The 23,453-nt window shown below is 35.5% G+C and overlaps 1 protein-coding gene across 1 annotated transcript in view; it reads left to right on the forward strand.

Moving 5' to 3' along the window:
• Window positions 1-319: 319 nt before the first annotated feature.
• WDR27 (WD repeat domain 27) overlaps window positions 320-23,453 on the forward strand; it is an 83,757-nt gene continuing 60,623 nt past the window's right edge. The window contains exons 1-16 of the mRNA XM_026085092.1: window positions 320-505; window positions 844-985; window positions 2,966-3,090; window positions 3,571-3,684; window positions 5,265-5,316; window positions 6,476-6,549; window positions 7,466-7,580; window positions 8,714-8,846; window positions 11,074-11,177; window positions 11,613-11,680; window positions 12,618-12,751; window positions 13,277-13,353; window positions 15,985-16,063; window positions 18,543-18,617; window positions 19,855-19,958; window positions 22,853-22,942. Coding sequence (XP_025940877.1) covers window positions 320-505; window positions 844-985; window positions 2,966-3,090; window positions 3,571-3,684; window positions 5,265-5,316; window positions 6,476-6,549; window positions 7,466-7,580; window positions 8,714-8,846; window positions 11,074-11,177; window positions 11,613-11,680; window positions 12,618-12,751; window positions 13,277-13,353; window positions 15,985-16,063; window positions 18,543-18,617; window positions 19,855-19,958; window positions 22,853-22,942 — 1,672 coding nt within the window. The remainder of the gene's footprint in view (window positions 506-843; window positions 986-2,965; window positions 3,091-3,570; window positions 3,685-5,264; window positions 5,317-6,475; window positions 6,550-7,465; window positions 7,581-8,713; window positions 8,847-11,073; window positions 11,178-11,612; window positions 11,681-12,617; window positions 12,752-13,276; window positions 13,354-15,984; window positions 16,064-18,542; window positions 18,618-19,854; window positions 19,959-22,852; window positions 22,943-23,453) is intronic.

Raw genomic sequence — 23,453 nt, forward strand, 5'->3', positions numbered from 1 at the left:
GAGTGTTAGCGGCCGCCGCTCGCCCTTGCGCGCCGGGGGGGAGGGGAGGGCGGACGGCGGCCGCCGCGCGGATTGTCCCGTTCGGCGACCCGTCGCCGTCCCCACTGCCCTGGTTACGGCGGCCGTTGCTGCGGGCGGGCCGCTGCCGCCGCCGCCGCCGGGCCGTGGGGCCTTCCCGGTGCGGGGCAGCGCCTGGCCGTGGGGCCCAGGATCCCCGGCCGGGTGCCTCGCGTCAGGTAATCCCCAGGGAGCACCAAAAAGGGGAGCCTGTCCGTGTCTTCTTGTGGCGCTCCTTCGCGGGGCCCGTTTCAGCCGCAGGATGGCAAATCGCGAGGCGCCTCGTCCTTCCGGGGACGGCGGTAGTCCCGACGTCGTCTGGGAAAAGCATCTGTTTAAATCCAAACTGTCCGAGTCTCTTGTCCAGCTGGCGTGTACCCAGCATTATTGTGCTTTCCCTCTGAATGAAAAGGAGCTGTGCGTCTGGAATACCGCGGGTGCTGCTCAGGTGAGCTAGAGCATATCTCTTCATGGACTATTATTTTAGAAGAACACTAAAAAGGGAAGACTTGGACAAAATATTGGAATGTAGCATAGGAATGTCAGGTTTCATTTTTAGGGTTGGAAGATGCTAGCATTTGTTTTGAGCTTCTCTATTCTGATGTCGGTAAGTATATTGTAGATGATACRGTGGTTTTGAAGCAATAAAGAAAGGTCAGTTTGGAACAGTTCAGAACAGTAGTTCCTTTTGTTAATTACACATACGTGATCCCTCTGTAGTTTTGCATTGTGCATAATCTTAGCTTGAAATGACTCATTTAACTCTTCTCTGTGTACATTTGCCAGCCATTACGTTTGTTGGGACACCAACACGCGATTTCTGCTCTGTCATTCGGAAGCAAAGTCAGCCCGCTTCTTGTCTGCTCTGCTTCCTGCGAATATGTGATAGTGTGGAACCTCGATGAGTGCGCAAGGGACGTGCTGCAAGGTAGAGTGCTGTCAAAAAAAGTTGCTACCTCTCAGCAGTATGCACGAGTAGCGTTTAGACTCGGCGGTCCTGGCAGCGGTAGGGAGCGCTTTCCCTGTCTGGCGCCCCGGCATTGCCGAGCTGCCTCAGGCCGCTGGCGCAGCCGATGTAGCAGCCTCCCCGGGTTCAGGGCTCCGCGCAGGCGGGTGTCCGGCGGGCGGTGCGCAGCGCCCCGCGGCCGCGCCGCCCGGGGGCGGGTGGGTGCCGCCGGGCGCCTCCGCGCGGAGCTGGCCAGGGTGCTGACTGCCGGGGTCGTGGTGGGGACATGCTTGTGGGGCGCGGAGCTTAAGTCAAGGCCTTAGGTCGTTTTGGGAACCTGGTCCATCGGGAAGAAAGCTCATAGGGAGCAGCGACTCTGCTGTAGGATGATAGGCAAGTACTAGCAGCTTCAGGGCAAACTCAGAGAAGCACTGCAAAGGCAGTTAATTTCTACACTATGGAATAAAAGAGACCTTTTTTTTTTATCATACCAGCACTACACTTCTAAGCACACAATGACAAAATGACTAAAAGTTAACTTTGCTGGAGTAGCAGTAGAGCTGTAGTACTAATGTGTTCCATCCTGCATGGACTGGTCCTGCTCTCCTTCTGCATCTGTCTTCAAATGCTGTTGCCATGTGTGTGTGGGAGTCTGTGATCTGGGAGAAGAATGCATAAGGGAAAGATAGCTATGATGGCATAACTCAAGGTAGAAGTTCTAGTATCTTGAATGTCATCTTGTGTTGGAGCCTCAACCACGGAGTTAAGTTCTAGCTCCTCTGCAAGCTTAAATTGACTGGAAAGCAGGGGAGTAATGAAAGAGAAACAAAGGGAGCAAGGCCCCTGAAGTCATGAGTCACTAGGGTCCCAATGACACCCTGTCCAAAAGATATTGTAATGGCATGATAATTGAAAGGTGTTATGGTCCTCCTTTGGTGTCAATATTGTGAAAGAGTCACATGATATTGTCCATCACTATTAAAAACTTTCCCTTCATTAGCTGTAGTTAGAAATTTGCCTATGATTTAATGTGTAGCTGTTGCCTTTTGTCCTCTATCCATGTTAAATTTGCAAACCTACATATTATGAAAATTGATGTTGTAAAGAAATGTAAACATTTTAAGTGCTTTTATAATAGATGTCATCATTACATTTTAATCCACATAAATATAACATAGAGAATCAAAGAATGATTCAGGGGAATATGCATGAAATGGGGCTATGATTTTGTGGGAAACAAAAATAAAAGTAAGGTATAGACATCTATTGTCATGTGGAGTTTTAATACAATGATGTCTGAAACTGGGATACCTGTGTGGTTAGCCAGCCAAAGTTTCTGAAGATCACACAACACCAGAGGTTTAGTCTTAGATTCCTGAAGCTATAGTTTAGCATCAAATTCCAGATTTGAAGATTTAGTCCTTGCACACAACTTCTTTACTTTTGCCTCTCATCATGACTTAGATCTTGTCTGTAAGAAGAGGGATAAGGTGATTGCTTGATTTTTGAATGCATGTAATGAATAACTTATAGGCTTAAACTTTGTATCTTTCCAATTTCCCCCAATATGACAAAGCATGTAATGTATTCTGTTTTGACAGTGCTGTATTTAAGTTCTGTGCTATGGAAGGGGTAAAAAATGGGTAACTCTTAAAGCTAGTGTTGGATTACTCAAAATTCTTTCTGGAAAATTTGGATAAATTTATTCAAAAGATTCTCTGGAAAATACATCGTAATGAAAATTAACTATGGTAAATCTGAAGATGAAAAGAAATCATTAACATGTGAGGCAACAAGGATAAGTTTGTTTTAAATTAAGAGATCAGTGTATCTTTAGCAGTTGAAGAGCTGCTGTAATAGTCATTCAGGAACTAAATTTGTAAATTCGCTTTTCGTTTGAAAGCTTTTAAAGTGCCTAAAGTAATATTTTGTTGAGTAATAATAACATAAAAATTGCTGCAGGGTTAACATCTCAAGGAATTGTTATAGGAACTCTTTTGGGAATGGTGCTTCATGTAAGATTTAGTCCAGATGATCAACAAGTGGCAGTATGTGCTGGAAAGCGGATTTACGTGCTAAGTGCAAAGGTGAGATATTGTCCTTTGTAGTCACAGTGCTAGTATATCTTTAACATGTTCACTTTCAGATAAAATCATGATACAGAAATGTGAGAATAATTAAGCAAAAGCATTCATCTTCTCATATAGATGAAAATGAATTTGAGCAAATACTTGATAATGTAACATATATCAGATAAAAGACTAGATTAAGAAAATTGAAGTGCAGAATATCTCAGTAACTTATAAGTAGAGAACACTGTGAGGACATCTGAAAAATTTCTCCTACATCGTTCAATCTGAAGAATTAAATGTAATATGTGTAGTGTTTTTGCCAGCAGAATGATATTCAGGGCTGCAGCTGGCTTCAGAAAATGTTATTGAATGAATATGATGAACTCAAATGTGAATTTATTTTTAACAATATTTATCAATTATTAAAAAGATGACCTAATGGTCATTTTTAGCTTGAAATCTGATCTGTTTTTATTTTGACCCTTCAAATAACAGAATGACGCTGTACTAGCTGAATTGGAGGGCCACCTAGCTCCGGTGACTGCTGCTGAGTTTTGCACATGGGAGAAAAGTATGCTTATATCAGTTTCTGAAGACAGAAGCTTTAAGGCAAGGAAATTGTAAAGGTGCAGTTTTAAAAAATATAATTTATTGAATTCTTGAATTAAAGGTCTGTTTTTTCTCTTTAAATATTTACTGGAGGTTAAGCAAATGGATCTTTGACTATAGAGATTAGGAGATTGTTCTTAATAGAGTTGGAAATAGAGTTTTTCTTAATAGAATAGGAAAAAAAGAGCGAGTGAACCAAGGTGTGTCTTCCATGTGATACTGCAGTACAACATTTGGTTCTACAAGCTAAAGTAAAATTCAAGTTTGCTATATCAAAATTAAATATATTTTTTTAAATACAATTTTTATGGAAGTCTTTGTTCTGGGAAAAATGTTATTTTGATTTTTTTCTTGGTGTTGGACAAAAAAATGAAAAGATTGAATTGGAATTCTATGAAGTATTAATAATTCTGACTTTCTGATTGATTGTTTATGTTATTTGGTTTTTGTTGATCACAGAAGTTAAATCAAGGTAAAAATGACTGAAGGAAAAGGTCCTTATGTTTTTTGTTATTAGTTTGATGAAGACCTGATGAATTACATAAAATGCTAATGAATAAGTTTTTTTAGCTAGGTAAAAAGTGGAAATAAAATGACAATCAAATGAAAATAATATACGAGTCAGTCAAATAATGTAGTAAGTGAGTCTTCATGTTTTCTTTGCCCTGCCTTATTCTGCAGGTTAGGGGTAAAGCCATGCTGTAGTCATGCTAGCTGGCTGCTAGCTGACTGTAGCCATGTTAGCTGCCTGCTGTGATTGCCAGACACGTAGCCTCTAAAAACTCCTTATGCTGCCCCAGCCCTTTTACTAGGCTAAAAGAAGTGAAGCAGGGGTAAGAATATCTTCAGATAAATTTGAAAAATAAAATCTTAGGAAACAGCTGTTCTGAAGAAAGATTTTCACATTCAGAAGCAAATGAAATATGAACCCAGGGAAAAGCTTGGGAGCTATACAGAGACTCACAACCATGTTCTGAGAGAAGGGACTATCTGGCTGTCATTCTTTCAGCCCATGCTGGATAGCTATGATATATGTAGTGGAAGAAGTTGTGGAGTAGAAGGCTTATAGAAGTGGCAGCATGAGAGGAAAAGAATTGTTTTTATTAGCTTTTTTAATCAACTATTAAGCACAGAATACATCACTTAGAAACAGTTATGTTAATAATGAAAGTTGATGGATGCGTGRATCTGTAGATCAAAATAAGTATCATAATTACTAATAAGGACCTCTTATTCCTGGGCCCAGTATGAAAATTGTGAAGTCATGCAAGCTCCCTGTGTGAAATCTAGAACCAGTTTAAATGTCTTTACATTGATTTAGCTTAAGTCACTAAGAGATCAACCTAAGCAAAGATGATAAGAAGTATTTCTAACTACTGTGTGTATCAATACCAGGTGGGTTTCGCCTATAAATTAAACAAAGTCCTAATTTAAAAAAAAACTGCTGAAAAAATCCATACAATACTGGGTCACTTTTAATGGCTGCATTTCTGTGTCTTCACCACTTGATGGCCTTTGAAGTTTGTATTTTTCTTAAAGATCTAAGTAAGTGTCTATCTTTACATACTTTTTTCCTAAAGGTTTGGGACTATTCTACTGGCCTGTTAATACATCAGTCAGCAGTATTAACAGGTAAATTTTCTTTTCTTTCTATACTTTTTCATAGAAAAAAATCTCTCTCTAAACAATAAAATAAAATTTATTATAAAAGTGTTTTGTTCATCTAGTCAAAATAATTCTGTTAGCCACTAAAAGGCATCAGTGTCAAAGTTATCAAACTTGAAGCCAGTAATGAATATATTATCCTTTAAAATGTATATTTGTGTAGACAGTTTTAATGTGCTTTCATAAATAGCTCTTCTTTTGGTACAGGGTATGCATTTAACTGTTCACTTTTATTGAGATATGCAGATAGGAGCTCTTTTTGTAGCTACAGTTCCACCGTCTGAGCATTGTGTGCTTGTTTTCTTTCAAGTTTTTTATATGACATGGAAGGACAAAACATAAGTGTAACATAAATAGATTTATTAGCAGCTCTGTAGATGATGGCGTACATTGACTCTAACAGTGAAAGTTACTTTTGTGGAAAGGCAAGAAAAGAAGAAGAGTTGAGGAGGGAAAGAGGAGGAGGGAGAGGCAGAGGCAGAACTCTGCCCAGTGGCCAGCTGGGAAGAGAAGTGACATGGGGCTCCAAGCTATCATCCTTCCCAGAGTATCAGGGACGCCCCCTCCCATAACACTTTTTCTACAATAACTCTATAGTTTTCTTCAGGATCCACTCAAAATCCGCACTGATTGTTCCTGCTAATGATGCTGTTAGTGTTGGTTGGAGCCTGCTTTAGCTGAGGCAAGAGCTGCATGGTGACTGATTGTTAAGCTTTGTGCATGCATATTATTGGATCCTCTAATATAACTAAAAGCTACAACTACATGATAGAAAAGGAGGGGAAGAAGGGGGAAGTCTTATGCCCATGGTCATCGCCTCCCATGAGAACCTGCTGTAACAGCAGTATTGGCCAAGGCATGAGCACAACAGCATGGGAATAATGGGAAAAATACTGCCATAGCAGCTCGGAAAACCACTGCCATGGCAACTTGGGTGAAAGGCAGGCTACAGAACTGCAAGTGGAAGGCCCTTAGCCTTTGGGCCCAAAACACCCAAAGTACTAGGCAACAGTGAGAATTGCAGTCAGGTTTTTCTTTCCTTCTGGAAGTCACAATTTGGAATCATGTGTTTTAATAAAATATGTGATTTGTGTCTACTCTGAAAATAATTGCATCTTTCTTGAAGCAGCTTTTCCTTTGCTAAGTCTGCTAATTGATGAAGAAAATAAACAGATTATCACTGGATGTGCTGATGGACAGGTAAGAATTACCAAGGAAACTTTTAGTCGCTATAGTAAAACAGTCAAGTATTATTAATGTATCTATCAAAAAGCTTCACAATTTTCATACATATTTGGAACTGTTACAAAGATTATTTTAGTAAGCATGATTCACTACTTTGAGTATTAATCATATATGGTGCAGAACACATCCTCTATTACAAATTGGAAACATTTTTTTGAAAACCAGGAAAGTTTTTAAGACCACAGTCAGTAACTGGATAAGATATATGTGTACACTGAGAGGCTATAAATATATGTGTTTTAAAAGAAGAAATGTAAAAATAGGGTTCTCCTGTTTTGGTCAAGGAATGAAACACATAACAATAAATGGGAAAGATTATGATTTCACCATGCTGGAAATCTTAGCAATCTATGATAAATGTGAATATGTATTTCAGCTCCTCTTTAATTTTAACTTTAGGAATATCTAAATGAGATTTTCCTATAGTATTTAAAGAGTATTTTCCTTCAGTGTTACAGTTTAGTGGATTGTGAAGAAAATTAAAAATTTAACTATAATAATGCCTAAAAAAAGAAAGGTATAGATGAATGTATATGACTCAGTAAGCATTTGCATGCAGGTTGCCTGGGATTTTACATTGTAGGAAATAGTCTATGAGGAATTCTTTTCAAAGACACAAATGTGAAAATTAGACACGCAGTTCAAATTGATAGTAGCTTCTTTTGCCAGTGGTGAAATTATCCTTTGATACTCTTAAAATATAAGTACATATGATTCAATTTGTGGTCCAATGTGAGATTCTAGATATATAAATTCCTTAGTTACATTAAGAGTTTTTAATATTGGACCTTGAGTTTAGATTTACATTGTATGTAAGCTGTATGTTTAGTGTCGAAAGGTTATTGTAATTGCTTTTGTCTCTTTCTTTCAGCTTTGGATCTTCAGTTTAATCAGTGATCATAATTACCGTTGTGTGACACGTATCAACTTAAAGAAAGAACAAGAGAAATTCTATAATAAATTGGGGAACTCTGGTCAAGAATTAGGTAGGACAGTGTTTCTAGAATGCTGTTTATGGTATATTTTAGTTGATACAGGTTACTGAATGTGTGCTTTTCATACCATGAGAATTTATTGTAAGTGACAAAAGAATTCAAATCTCAGGCTGTGCCATGGAATTCTTACTGAAGCTGATATAAAGCTGATGTGGAAATTGGCATATCTGGGAAGAATTATGCATGTGTGTCTTTAAGAACATCTCAGCCTATGCATGCGCTTATAAAACGTTGGATGATGTCAGCTATTAAGTTTATGGTCTTTATTGAAGTCATTGCCCAAGAATTCAGTGAGAACAGAATCTGTCCCCCAAAATTCATCCATTGTCTACGTGGAATGCACATTTCTTAGTTACCTTTGAAACTTCGAGGATTCTCTTGTTTTTGTTAGTTGCTTTGCATCCAGGTCCTCTTAAAGGCATACAAGAGGGAACTTACTTTCTTTAGAGAAGAGAAGATCTCGTTTCCCTTTCCTGCTCTTTTTTTCTGGCCTCATGACTGCTGTATTTTTAGCTGCACAGTTGCCCAGTTTCAATAGGATAAAGAGAAAGTCTGCTACATTTCTGGTTATTAATTAAGATATGGCTGCCACTTTAATCTTTGGATGTTTAAAAGAGTGACATGGTGTCTATGTCTAATGCTGAATTCAGTGCTAGCAGTACTTCCTAGATGTGAACTGGGCATGCGTAATGGATTAGAAATTTCTTGGGAACATAAAGATGAGATACCTTTCCATCTTGTTTTTGGATTATGTTATAACTTTGGAATCAAGGGATTTTTCAGGCTAAACAGAAAGGTACTCAGTGAAATTTAGGGCTTATATGAATATGCCTTTCTGAGCCATTTTTGTGTATGAACACCTAAATTCTGCCAAATCCTTTTGAGTGTCTAGCTAGGCTCTCTGGATTTTATCTTTAGATATTTGAAAGAAGACAGTACTAAAAAGAACAAAATAATGAGAAAGTATTTCAAGAGTGCTGGCTCTTAGCATATCACCATCTTTTGAAGCAGACGTCTTGAGTGTGATCTTCCTTCAAACTACTTTACTATATTACTTCTCTTAAATCTTGTTTCCCTTATTTCATTAAATTTTGATAACTCATATTGTTGATTGTCTTTCTTAGATGAGGGGCAAAGTACTTCTGAGCTGTGTAAAACAAACAGTATGAGACCAGAAGAAACAGTGGAAACAACATTGCCTGTCCTCACAATTGAACACTGTGACCATTTAGTATGTTTCCATAAAGAAGAAAACTTGTAAGTCCTCTAAAATACCACCAGCTCTTTGGCTGGAATCTATCCTTAGCAGTTCCTATTGGTTCTTAGATTATTTTCATTGCAACTTACTATTTTCTCAAAATGCAACAGGAGAATCAGAGAAATGTGTTCAGTGTTCTGCAAGTTTTTGTGAGCTACTCTTAGAGAGATAATATACACAAACTAATAGAAAGTTAAAACTGGTTTCTAGTCTGAAAAGTAATTTTGTAAAATAGCATTGGAATATCCATTTATTAGTATCTCTTGATATCAGTTGATCAGGTATGATCAGTTTAAAAATAAAAAATAAGACCTCCCATCTTACTTCTAGTCTAAATTCCTCTCTTTTTTTGATATACAGTTGTTGGCTATTAGTATATTTTCTACTCTGAAGTAGAGACTCTGTAGTCTAGAGCCAGCTACTACCAAGTTACCTCCTTGTATAGCTACTTATAGCTTATGCACAATTTATCTCTAGACTTAATTTTGGATAAAATAAAGCATTTGAGCTTTGTATAAGGCCTGTTTTCTGTAGCTCAGATAAATTTTTAACATTGTCTTTTGAACTTTTTCTGAAACTCAGTTTCATTTTTTTAAATGTCCTTTTTGGATATGGTTGCCTGGAATGAACACAGCAATGGATTAAGTGTAATAATTTTTTGAATAGATAGCATCACTTTTCTGTAACTACATGATACTGCCTGGTATTGTACATCTAAGGACTGTTACTCTTTTAGCTGTTGTTTCACACTTGGATGTCTTGTTCTGCTTATAAACTACCATGGCCTTTTAAATTCTTTCTATTAATCCAGTTTCATAAACTTTTGACTTCAGAGTTTTTTATTTGGAGGTACAATCTTCAGTTCAGCTTTTAAATTACCACATGCTGGTTTTAGCAGGAAGTCCAGATTTGTCTGAACAGCTGACCAGTCCCCCTCACTCTTTACTTCTTTTCCGGCCTGCAATGAAATGCAACAACAAAAACAATAGTTAATGTATTTTCTTATAGATTACTAATATGCAACATATTATGGGTCTCATTCTTCTCTAAGGTTTTATAAATTGAGTAATTCCACCAAAGTGAATGGCATTTTATTACTGTAAAGTGAGCATGTGACCAGCTTCCTGTGTATGTAACTTGATATCACTGTTCAGAATGACCTGATAGTGTCATTTCTAACTTTATAGGCAATTTGAAGAAGTCACAAATTAAATCAGTCTCTGGTTGCCACACATGAAAGCAGTGCAAACCACAAATAAAACTGTACAGAGTACTTAAAAGTATTACAAACCAGAAGTAAAGCTGTTTTTTCCAGTCTGCTTTTTAAAGTATTTGATTGTTTCTGTTTAAAAAAAGAAAGTATTAAACCACTGTGGTGACTCTTTTCATACCAAGCTTCATCTTTATATTTTTCCATATCCTTACTTCAACTCTTGTCGTCTCACTTTGCAAGTCAAACTGATAAGTCCACTCATTTTTCATTGGAAAAATTATTTGAATATTGATACCAGTTTGTATTTACTGTGGCATCAAAACATTTTTATTTTTTGAGAAAGACGATATTTATTTTGTTATAATCATCTTAATAATTTTTTTCCTTGAGGGTGGTGACTGAAATTGTAACCATTTGGACTAACTGTGGTGTTTGTGAACACTGGATTTCATTACATAATTGCAGTATTACTACCACTATGCATAGACTCATACAGACATTCCCCATTTGCCTGGCTTTTTATATTGTTTTTTTCCCTTAGTTTATGCTGGTTCTTGTCCTGTGTCATCACTATGTCCAAAAATAGCTTAAGTTCGGTTGTTTTTTGTGTGTTCATATTAGAGATGGTGAAAGTAAGAATATATATGGATTTGCCTCTCTGTTTGAAGTTACACTTTGTGTATGTAGTGCTTTTACTGTATCTCCCAATTGCTATAAACCACAGTAGTTTTTAAAGTATTTTCTCTGCTGTTTTAGAATTGTCATGAGCAATTATATAAAATCAAGAATTATGCTCTGTTCTTAGATTTCAAAACTTTACAAGGTTTTGAGTGACACTCTTTACTTTGAATTACACATTTAAAAATTCTTGCTATACATTTAAAAACCTTTTTGGTTTGGTTTGTTATTGTTGTGCTATTGGAATTGGATAACAGATATTTAAATAAAACAGTTGCTAGGAAAGATTATTTATCATACTCAAATACTTTTTCTTTCCTTTTTTTTTTTAATAGATTTCCTGCCCTAAATACTAGCTATTTTTGGATAGGAAGCTCTACTGGTTTGTTAATAATTAATTCGGCAAACTTTGAATTAGAAGCTGTTTTATGTTACAAAGGTATGATCATAAAATATCTGACTACACCATAATGTGATTGCTGTTCTTTGCTATCTGATATGAATAGTATAAGAATTAGTTTGTTAAATAGAAGAATACAGTAGAAATAAAAGTTTTTCTCTTTTAAACTGTTTTTTCTAGTTCATATTTTCATGTTTTTCTGGCATTGCTAACTTGTCTCAGAAGATGTGCCAGCTCTAGGTTTCTGTACTGGCTGGTAATTAATTTTTATCTGATTTTGTAACTTATGAATATTAAGTACAAGGGTTGTTATTCTCATCTTGCTTTACAATGGAGGTTAAACTAGAAGGATATGCATTGAAGACAGTGGAATTATAGCGGTGTCAAATTAGTGCAAGAAGATTTTTTCTGGTTTAGCGGTAGCTCTTTTTCAATGTAAATACACTTTTACAGCATATACTCTTTTTGGTAAAGATTACAGTGGCCTCAGAATTCGATTTGCTGGATCGTGTGCCTTAACAAGGAAGGCAGTTAATGGAAAGGTGAGTATGCACTTTATATATTGATTTAATGAATGTTTAAATTTTAAATTATTTTCAATAAGCATTAATTCTTATGCATTTTGTTTACAGAGTAACATGCACATTTGTTTTGCTTCATGTGAATTACACAAAAGTTTTTCTGTAGAGGGTTGATTCTACTTTATGGAATCTGCTAGTTTTAATAAATGCATAGTTTTAAAGGCCTCACAATTTATCTATTATCAGAAGTGACTGCCAACAAAAAGATGAATTGTTTTTAATCGCATTTGGAATGCTGGGAACAACCAGTGTGGGAGCAGAGTCACTCTTTTAGGGAAAAAATGGTATAAACATTGCTATACCTTGTTTATTAAGCAAGGATCAGGATGAACTGCTTCTGGATCCTTTCAAGAAATCTGTGAAAGCTGTTTGAGTTGTGAGAAAATTTCTATGGAAAGTCACCAAGGAGGTTTCAAGGAAAGGAAAGGCTTTCTTGCTGGTGTACTCCATTTCTGCTGTCATATTTTTTCACAGAACTGAGCCAAGTCTAGGCCGTCTCCATATTTAAAGTGGCAATATTGTTTTAAAGAAGGCTACTGCTTATTCACTCATGTAATTCAGTTCTGAACGTGTCTTTCAACCTTTGTCCCAGTCTGCCTCTTTTCTCACAACTCTTACTGCAAAAATATCTCCATTGTAGATGGTGTTGGAATTTCTGTGAATGTTAGGTATGCCAGCCCATTAAGAAATGTACTTAAAAAGCATAAGCATATGTTTGGAGGACAGCATTATCCACTTTTTACTGTTTAATGCTCTGCAGGACTAAACCCATGGATATTTTGATATTTTTCAGTAATTTCTATAAATGATACAAAATGATTTCATTGTCCAAATGCTTTGCTGTTAGAACTTAATTTTTAAGTGAGAGGAGTGTTATCTTGTGGTATAATTGCTGCAGGTTTTATGCTTGCTGTCCTCAATGTTTAAAGATATGATTGCAGTGTTGGAGGTTAACCTTGCTGCTTTGGTGAGATCTCAGCAGAATGGTTTTCTCATATGTGGAAAGGAGAAGACTCTATCAGTTATTGCCAGGTACAAAATAATTTTGAATGTTTTTTTCTTCAAAGAGTGGGATTATGTATTTGTCTTCCTGACACTGAAATACATCGGATGGTTTTGTACAGTTCTATTTGTTGACATGCTGTTATTCTATTATTTGTTTTATTGTCACTGAAAAATATTTTAGCTGCATTGACTGGGAGAAATCTTGAGGTCACTGACAAAATCTACAGCAAATTGAAGATTTCACTGTTCATAATGTAATCGCCGGTCAAAATTCAGAAAAACAGGATTTTAACCTGTAAATACAATGATCAGTGACTCTTGTCTGAGCAGAGGATTGTCTGTGCCTCTGGGTATCTGAGCTGATGAACTAGTTCACTGTGCCTCGTTCATACTCATGAAAGGCTCGTTGATGTCATGCAGACACACACGTGCACACACGCACCCGTGCATGCATGCACACAAATAACTAGAAAAGAAGTTATGACAACTATTCCTAGTCTGAAGCTTTTGTCCATTGCAGTGATTGATTTTTGTGCTTCATTTTATACTTAGGTGTTCTTTGTTGCCAAAATCTCCACTGTGCAAAGGTTTTAAAAAAAAAGTGAAGGAACCTACTAGTAAAACACTCAGTAAGTGTAAACCAATCATTAAATGAATTAATAAATATATATTTTTAATAACAGTAACTGACTCACAACTGGCTCATGCCACCTCTAATCAAGATACTGATTACTGAATCAAATTACGTGTTGCATTATGTTTTTTATTTTTATACTTTATTAGGAAACATTTTGTATCCTAAATACATATTTATAGTGAAAATGATGGTGATACAGTGTTTTTGTTTCTTTTAAAAACAGTCCTCTGAGAACTTTTTATGGCCTTTGAAAGAGTTAAGGAATGTAGAACATTTATGTTTTTCTTAAGTCATTCACTAATTTTCATTTTTCTTTCTTCATAGTATGTAATATATTCTTCTGTATCACTTGTCTTTCCTTTCTTAACTTTGCTTATGTGTTTAGGGTAGTTTTATTGTTCTCAATAGTCTTTTGTCTATACCTGTAAATGTAGGAGGTTTTGCCTCAACTTCTCGCTATTATAAATATGTATGTATGTATGTATGTATGTATAAAGAAACTGGCCAACTTTCAGTTGCTGTAGAGCACATGTAGCTTCTTTGTCTAGCAATAGTAAAGAAAAGTCCAGAAAGTATCTATAAAATAATTTTTTTCATAACCGCCTTTGTAAAAAGGTGATACTTTAAAACTATGCTTTTAGAAAACATATAAAATGACTGACAGCTGTAGACACGTAGAAGTAATCTATTTTGGTTATATTGATTATACTTATTGGACCTGTTAGAATGTCAAAGGTTATATTTTTAGGGTCCAGATGTTTTATGATGTTCTCAGGATGCATCTACACTGTATCTGCTAGAATTCCAGGCTGCTTCTGGCACCCAGCACTGATATTCGTACTACCCCTGTTGCCATCTAACACTCAGATAGGTTAGGCACTGCAAAGAAGTCCTATGGTCTCTTATGGCAAGTGATGCTGGGAGCTTCTCAAGAAGGACCCTTTCCTGCCTCATTTCATTGCTACACGTAGAGAAAGGTAGCTGGGAGTTTCTGGTGATTCCATCCACAGCATTGTGCCCAAGAGATCACTCCCAACAAATCTGAGGCTTTTCTCTGGGAATATCAACAAGATTTCCCCCTTACCCCATTGATTTACTTAGGGTGTTTCTATTGATTGAAGTGTTTGTATTTAGTTTTGGGCTGGAGGCTGCCCTCCAGGCTTCTCAGTACAGCATTGTGGGTGCAGCCATTATTAATGACTTCTCAAGCCACATAAAACCCAAACATTTTTGTGTACCTGTCAGCCGGTTTGTTAATGGTCATTATATATGTTCCACAGAAAATATAATGTGTGAATACATTATACCTGATGCACGTAAAGTCTAAGCATAAAATAGGCAACTATAAAACACACTCATGAATTAATGATGAAAAACGTTCCTCAGAGCAATATTCTTGTTAATTCAAAGTTTGCAGATGTTCCTATTCATTGATATTCTTGGGAGAGGGATCCCTCCCTCCATACAGAGTTAGATCTAGAATTATGGTCTTTGACCTTAAGAGTCGTATCCATATAGTCCGTGACAATTAACAGAGTGATTCAGGACATGTTCACTCCTTAATTTTGACAACTTAATTGGATTTTTTGTAGAATATCAGCAATAAACAGCATGTTGCCCTGTCCTATGTGTCATACAAATGGGACCATCACAAAGTATATGATGAGATTTTCTTACTAACTTAATTTTGCGATGAAAGAAAGATAATTAGGGAATTTGACTTTCAGCATGGTACCTGAAGACTGATTGTCAGTGAGATAACCTGCTACCTGACAACCGTCTTTTTGAATTTCACTTAGAGTTGCTCAGAGTTAAGGAAAAGTATAAGCGAGAGATTTTCAAGTACTCGGAAAAAAGCCACAGCGACTCTTGTCTACTTACCGATGCATTTTCAATGTGAGATTTGTTACATCCTAAGCTGAAGTCCTAAGTAAATCTAGAGTAGGCAGTTTTGGCATAACCTCCTTTAATTTTCTTTTTTTTGTGCAAAGAAATCCATACCTGCCTTATGTTTTTAAGCATTTGGGCTCATTAAGCAAATTTATCAAAGATCACATAATGTGAGGTACTTTCTTACTTTCCAGTGTCTTACTTTCTGTGCTGACCTGTAGCTGTGTGGTATGCGTGCTTAGACTGGTTACGGATTATATAAAGAAATTTTATGATGATGTGTCACCAAACACTTGCTTGGTGCAAGATGAGCAAAGGAAAGGAAGTTTAAGGTTTGCTCTAATAAAATTGTTCCAGAGAGATGGCAATTAACCATCTTACACCAAATATTCCCTGCAAGATTTATTTCTGAGGTTGGACTGAAGAGATAATATCATTGTTTTTAATGAGTGCCACAGAACATGTAGACCTAATATCTAAACTTGTTACTTTTAATCAGAATTTTTTATATGCTTCATGATTTKCCCCCTAGATAGTTGCTATGCAAAACAACAGTTCATATTTCTTTTCTCTTCTCATTAACCATTGTTTTAGAGTAGTTGGGCTTTAGTGCCTTTTGTAACATTAGGAGACAGCAACTATTGTACTAGTTTAAAATAAGTATTTTATCATAATTTGCAAAAATATAATGTTAAGAAAACACTGTAATGAAAATTAAATTATTTTGCTACAGGAGTGAAAAGCACAGTGGAAGACCAGCCATTGATTTTCCGTAGGAAAGTTAAGTCATCAGGTTATTCAACAGCACCACAGTGAGTAGATACAGTACTAATTTATCTGTTTTATTGATGTGTTATAGTACCGTGCAGTATTTCCTTTCTTATCACATAATAGAGCCATGCAGTGTTGCCACTTCTAAATTAATGACCCATGAAAAATAGATATGTTATGAAACAAGATCTGTTAAAAATCTGTTGGAAAATAAAATTTCTRTAGCTTCTGATCAGTATCAGTTTTCTGTTACTTCTGTCTTGGAATGAAAATTCCTATGTACATTTACACTGTGCCTATGCCCAAGAACTATGTCACTTGAACCCAATTAACTTTTTCCCTTGTTCTATTCATACAGAGCATACTCAGATTAGTGCAGATAGAAGTATGCCTTTTATTTCCTCTCATACAGTGACTGAGTTGAGGCATGTTACAATAGTCTCAGCTGTATAACCTCTCTTTATTGGTGATTGGTGTGGTCTTACCTTTAAGGAACCTTCTGTTTTGTTTTTAGGAACTTTGGATCGCTTCTTTGAAAGCTTTCTGTAACTTTACCTGTGTTCCTTGACAGCTTGCAAAAGTTTCTCTTGGGATGGAGAGCTCATTCAGATGAAATGAGCAGAGTGGTGCCAATGGTCCTCAGAGGAATGGAAACTTTTTGTCAGTGTCTCAGAGCTAAAGGTGGTTCCCAGACGAGGCATTTCATTTTTGGTAGAGATTGTGATAGACAATACCATCCTTGTGTATTATATTTATTACATCCTTGTTTACTATATTTATTACATCATAAATAGAATGGTGCAAGCTGTTGTATGAGAACTTATCCTTACTTTTGATGCAGGTGGGTGTTGGAACTGAGACATCAAGAACCAGTTCTTACCTGCCAGTAATACGCTTCCTGCGTACCTTTAAAGTGATCTGATGAAAGGGTTGCTTACATTTACATTTTCAGACTGCTGGTGGGAGTTGTGGTTTTATATTCTGAGAACAACCTTTTGAAACTGGGACACCTCAAAATAGATTTAATCATTTTGAAGTGATGGACCCTTTGTCCCTGGGGCACATGATCCCTAAATGTGTTGGATGTGTTTCTAATTCTGAGAACAGACAGACTCATTTGAGTCTTCTCTCAAGTTCCTCTAATCCTAAAAGCCTTGGGTGAGATAAGATGCACATGAGCACTGAACTCCCTTAGGTCAACAAAGGTCTGTTCACCTCACCCCTTACTCTGTGGTAGAGAGTTCCATTGTTTTTTCAAACCCACCAGTTAAACTTTCCTTGAGAACATGACTAAAATGTTCCCACCAACAAAAGATCAAAGTTACAATGGAAACTGAGTCTCATTTAAGGGCTCTTATGAACTTCCACTCTCCTCTGCTGTGTCCTGCTTGTTGTTTTACTTGTTGGATGAAGGTACTTTCTGGTTGTGATTGTGTCTGCCAGGAGAATGGGATAGTTTCAATCCATTCATTAATCCCCCTGCACAGTGTTCCCTTTGGAACATCCCAGATTCCTTTTTAACATGGTCTCACACTTCACCTTAACAATAAAATCACCTCTGTGTTTTCACCAGGCTTCATACCTGTAAAGACAAAGCCATCTTTATACCTCCACTATCAAGATATTTTTCTCCTTTTATATTGACAAGATCAAACCCTTTGGAAGGTTGGTCCTGAGTTTATTACTAGCTGAGAGATCCATGAAAATGTCGATGTTTAGGCAAAGGCTGTTGCAATGGAAAGTAGGTGGTGTAAAAATCTGACGTGAGATCTTCGAGATGGAATGTCTTTCGCTCTACAAGTGGCCTCCATACAGCACAAGCTCATGCAGAGACCATGCTAAGAAATGTCTCCATTTTTGGTATGTGTTGTGCTGCCAGTGCTGAGATATTTAGAACTATATCTGTCAAGAGCAGTTGTCAGAGAGGCTGGACTCCATTTTTCAGTGAATGTGACTGAGAAAGCTATGATAATTCCATTTAAATATAGGAAAGATTGTCTAGGGAAAAGAAAAGCCTGTTATGACATCATTAGTCCATTTGCTTAGTGCTCATGATAATGATTCTTCTTGTAAATTGGTACTGCTACATGAAGAACTTGTGCTGCAATTGCTGGCTTTGTATTTTGTTAGCTCAAAACTTACTTTCCAATTTCAGTTGTTTCAGCCTTATTTCAAAATTTATATTAGGCATTCTGTCTCCTACATAGGATGAAATTCTTCTTGTTTCTTCAGTTTTCAGAAGTAAGTATCTGAGTACTTTATACGAAGGGATTTTGACCTGCAAAATGCATTATCCAGCAAGTGGCTCACAGACAGCAGAACTTAGATGCAAACTGGAAAGTTAGATCATTAGAAAGTTTTCTTGTCATCATTAAATGTGTACATTATCTTACCTGCTGACATTAATAGTAAGCATAAATAATAAGAAGGAAGTAGGATTGTTCTTTGTTTGAAATAAAATACTCCTCTCATGCAGCATTTAAGGTTTTACACAGGAGAATCTATGTTCTTTTTTTGTAGAATGACCATGTTTTCTCCAGTTACTAACCTGAAGAAAAATAATGAGGTATCAAAGTGGAAGACCAGTTGTAAATGGTAGGTAATCCAGCAGCTGCAGTAAAGGAGAAAAAATTAAAATGAGGATAAATACAGCCTTACATTAAATATGATTAGTAGTTGCTTCTCTTATTGCAACTTTTACTTAGGAGTATCACTGGAAATAAAAGACCATGTAAATTTGCTATAAAATAACTGCAGCAAGTGATTCAAATTATCAAACTGTCGATTAAAGCTGATTAACTCTTATGTATACCAGAAAATATACACCTTAATTTTCTTGAATTTTTGTTAGAGATCTGTTTAATTTTTAGAAGCATTAAATGCTAAATATGGTTGGAGGCATATTCCCAAAATGTACTTAACATGCAATTCTAGTCACAAGAATTACTGAATAGGCACAGAAAGGCTTAGTGATTTAAGATCATGTCTCCAATTCACCCCTAAAAACATGTAAAATCATGTAGCTAATGCAACCTTACTGTAGATAATGGATTTAAACAGGGTGTACATAATGGTATCGTTTCACCAGTGGACTCATTATCACTGTAGACCCAAAGAACTAATGATTTTTAAGAGTTGGTACTTTCATGTTAATTGGTAAGGTATGTTAAAAGAGTGTATTATGCCCATTTTTTCTCTTGAGTACTATATAGAGTCTTTGTTCTATGTAGTGCAAGCATAAAAATAAAGAATGATTAATGCCATCATTTTTCTTTTTTTAAAAACTGTTTCTAAAACATTAAATAACATAGAGCTAAGTTTTTGTGCAAGAACTATCTTGGACATATTGGCAAGCACTTAGAAGAACGCTGCAGATGATTTCAAGAATGGTTTGCACTGTATTGTGGTGGGTTAAGCACTTAAGTACTATTTTTGTTAGTATCTTGTTAGATAGATAATCAGTGTAATTCTTAGTTTTACATGAGGAGATATTTTTCATATTGTTTATTGTCACAACAAGGTAGACTTTGTATTCTTTAAGTACTTTTATTAGATAGGTAAGCAACTTAAGATGTTTGGCTTTCTGTAAAAATCTATGTTAATTCATTATTTCTTGAATTTGTAACGGTGATAGGTGTAATTTAAGTATGACAGTTTTTAATTAATTTTGCCCCTTATCTTGGATTTAGCATAAGTTTTCAAGGAAAACTTATATAAAACTATTTAGAATAACTTCCCAAACAACATTTATTTCATAACTGAAATAAAAATATACTGTTTTTACATCTCTTACTACTTTTCCTTTCTTTTTCTCCTTTTTCCTTCTTTGAAGCAAAAATAACGAATATCCATTGGAAAGTTCTCCTCCAACCAAATATGAGAAAGAAATATCTGTTGCTTATAAACCAACTCCAATTTGTTGCATTCAGTATTCCGGTATGTATAGGCTTTATAAGATGTATTGTTGTCTCAGTGTACAGAAAGAAAAAAAATCATATGAGAGGATTTAATTAGGCCATAGATTTACTAGGTAAATTCCCACAAAACTCTCTGGCAATACCATCTACACCTACCGCCTGATCATAATTTTTCAACCTGCATTTTTCAACTCATATGCAAAAGGGTTCTAATTCTTCTCTGATTTTACATCTCTCTTTCTTTTTGACTCATTCTAAGATTTTTCCACCACATCTTGAAAATTAATAGTCTAACAGCTTCTTTCACAAAGAAAGTTTATTTTCTAAAAAATTTACTTAGTGTCATCATGGTTAATAAAAGCTGAAGTTCTGTTTCAAAAGAATCAGAATATTGCTATTTCTCATATAAAGATTATTCAGTCTTTATATATTAAAACTATAAAAATGAACTTTTGAATATAGTCCAGAGAAGGATTTTTTTCTTAAATATTTTGGAGAAGTGAGTCATGCCCGAAGTTTGATCATTCTTAATCCGTATGAATATTATCATACAGAAACAGATTCAGATTAACAGTCAAATGGATTACCAAGTGTATACTTACTTATGTCAACATACACTCTGCATAACATGATATTTTCAAAGTGTTTAAAAATGTGAATCTTTATAAGTATTTTGAGGACAAGAGTAGCTTTCAAGAAATAAAATCAACTTAGATGCAGTCAGAAGCTTTTCCAAAACATTTTCTAGCCATAAATTTTCCCTATAGACCTGGAAGAATTTTTTTTTAATGTTCATGAAAGAAATCAGTTACTGAAAGCTTATTTCTAGGAATGTTGTGTGACCTTAAAAGTAAAGATTCTTTTTAACAAAAAAGCAACACTGTAGTTTTGATAATACATTTTAAGCATAAATTTTCTCTTAGTTATCCTGAGGAAGGGACATCTCTTTCTCTCATACTGTCTCTCCAGAGATTTGAACAGCCCCAGTTTAGCAAAATGAAGTTAAAAAAAAATGCAGAGTTTGTTTTCTTGAAGTAAAAGATCATATTGTTGCAAGCTTATAAAGAGGTGTTGTTATTGTTGTAGTATGTGTTGCCAGATGGTTCCTAGCTTYACATTGTAACTTCTGTTGTAAATTTACAACTTGAAAATAAACATTGTCAAGTGGTCTTTGTAAACTATGAATCAGAATAATATTTATGTGCATCTTTAAACATAGTAGAAAGAAAATTAAATAAAAAGCTTAAGTAAATGAGGTTGTAAAGTCGTACTACGGAGTAAATGCTCTTGGATTTAATAAACATCCTGTTGAAGTAGTGGAGATGTTGTGATGTATGACTTGTTGCTCTCTATTAGAAAACAGAGTTTCCCTAAGCGTTTAAGATGATTTTCCATTAAACAAGCCTCCCAAATTATAAGCAAAGTGATTTTCTCACACTCTCTATGCACAAGAAGGTTTATGTACTATTAATTATGTGTGTGGTCACTTACCTGATATGCATACCAATCAGGTCTCCTGCTGAATTGATACATATTCTCAAAACCTTAGGGAATGGGGAAAAATCTGAAGAAGAGCACTACTCTTTAGTTCAAAGATTCCATACCTTTGAGTTCGTGGGGCATATATTTTTTTGAGTATTTTGTCCTGGGCTAGTTCTCTTATTTTTGTGAAGAAATTCAAAAGCATTGTTTAGTATGTGCAAGTACTAGTATTTGGAAAAAAAATCAACTGAAATACTGCTTGTCAGATAAAATCAAAAATATTTTTATAAGGCAGTTCTTTACCATTCTACTATACTGATGTATTTAGTAATTGATAATGTAAAAGAAGATTTTGGAATGCTTCTTTTTAACATACACTTCTACCTCATTCTGTGTATAACTTTTTTAAATTCACTTTTAATAGATGGGTCTGAGAGATCAGAAATATAGTTCTCTTATCTGTTTATATAGTCATAATTCATTTATTTGGAAAAAACGTGTTGTTATGTGGAATACAGTATTCTGAAACTGGAAGGTGGATGGTACTTGGGTAGTGGATAGCAGTGAGTATCTTTGGTGAATAAAGGGTTAAGCATGCCTTATATTCCCTCTCCCTTTGCACAGATGCTCAGGAGCTTTATGAAAGGGGTGCTTGAGATACCTCTTTCAAAAATTACTTTTCACAGTGGACCTAATAGCATTGATCTGAATTCTGAACTTTCATTTCTTTCCTTTCTGTCCCTTTTATCTTCTTTCTCTCTGCCCTACTCTTCCATTTTCCCATTGGTTTGTTTATTTATTTGCTCTTATATTATTCTCATATTTTTTCAGGGAAATTATTTGAGTGAACAATTAAATTTCTCAAAGCAATTCAATTAGGTAAACATTTAGGAACTATCTGGTCAGTGTGTACCCCTGCTAATTACCAATACAAATGAATAATCTGACTGCACTTGGATAGTTCTTAGGATTACTTTAAGAAGCTGACAAGAAATTTATCTTCTTTACGAAGTAATCCAGAATACTTAATATGTGCTTTTTATTCTGATGTATATGAAAATGCAATATAATTTTAACATGAAGATACAGAGAAATGAATGAAAGCCAGGAAGTAGATTAATATGGCTGCTGAATATTTCTGCACTTAATTTTTTCAGGAGCTTTTTGTAAAAACTGAATTTCTGCCTTGTGTTGAATAACTGTTGTGAGAATATGTCCAGATAGCAAAAAAAAGTACTGTGTACAGATTCCTACAAAGTTCTGAAACACAAGTTGTTTGTGGTATTCATACAAAGAATGTGTTAAACAAGTGAAATGAATATCTCATGTGTGTTTTGTTGTAGTGACATATGTGACTCTTATGATTTAAAGAAACAACATATTAGATCCTTTTTGCTTTCAAACGTAAATCATTAGACAATCTCCTTACAGGGGATGGAGAGCTGCTGGCTTGCGGCCTGGCTGACAAATCTGTGCTGGTATTTGATTCCAACCTTACTGATACGCGAGCTGTTTTTTCAGGTAAATTTATAAATTACATTTTTAAAGAATAGTATATAATTATGAGTTTAACCTATAATGGCATATTAATGGAAAGATTCCACTTATGTCACCTTGAAAAGAAATGGCGATTCTTTTCTTTCAGGATGTAGAAGTTATTTCTCTGATTGGTTAATTTTGTTCTAGACTTAAACTGCCTTCCGGTTTTCCATGTTTCTCAGTTTCCTCAGTTATAAATGATAGTAATCTATCACAATGTATATTGCAATATGCATTGTGTCTAATACAATAGTTAAATATAAATAATAAAGGCAATATATTGCAATGATAATGTATATTACAGTAATACATTGTAATAGATGATTAGCCAAAAATTTGGTAATGGGATTCGTCAATAATGCATTTGAGTTGCAGTTCCAGACTTCTGAAGAATAATTATTTGAAATGAAAGGGACTACTCCTGTAGAGAAAACCATGTCTAGAAAAGTGTACACATGTGCTAAATATATAACATTATGAATGAACCTTTTTA

The sequence above is a fragment of the Apteryx rowi genome, unplaced genomic scaffold (genome assembly GCF_003343035.1).
Source record: "Apteryx rowi isolate R43461 unplaced genomic scaffold, aptRow1 scaffold_66, whole genome shotgun sequence".
Taxonomy (NCBI): domain Eukaryota; kingdom Metazoa; phylum Chordata; class Aves; order Apterygiformes; family Apterygidae; genus Apteryx; species Apteryx rowi.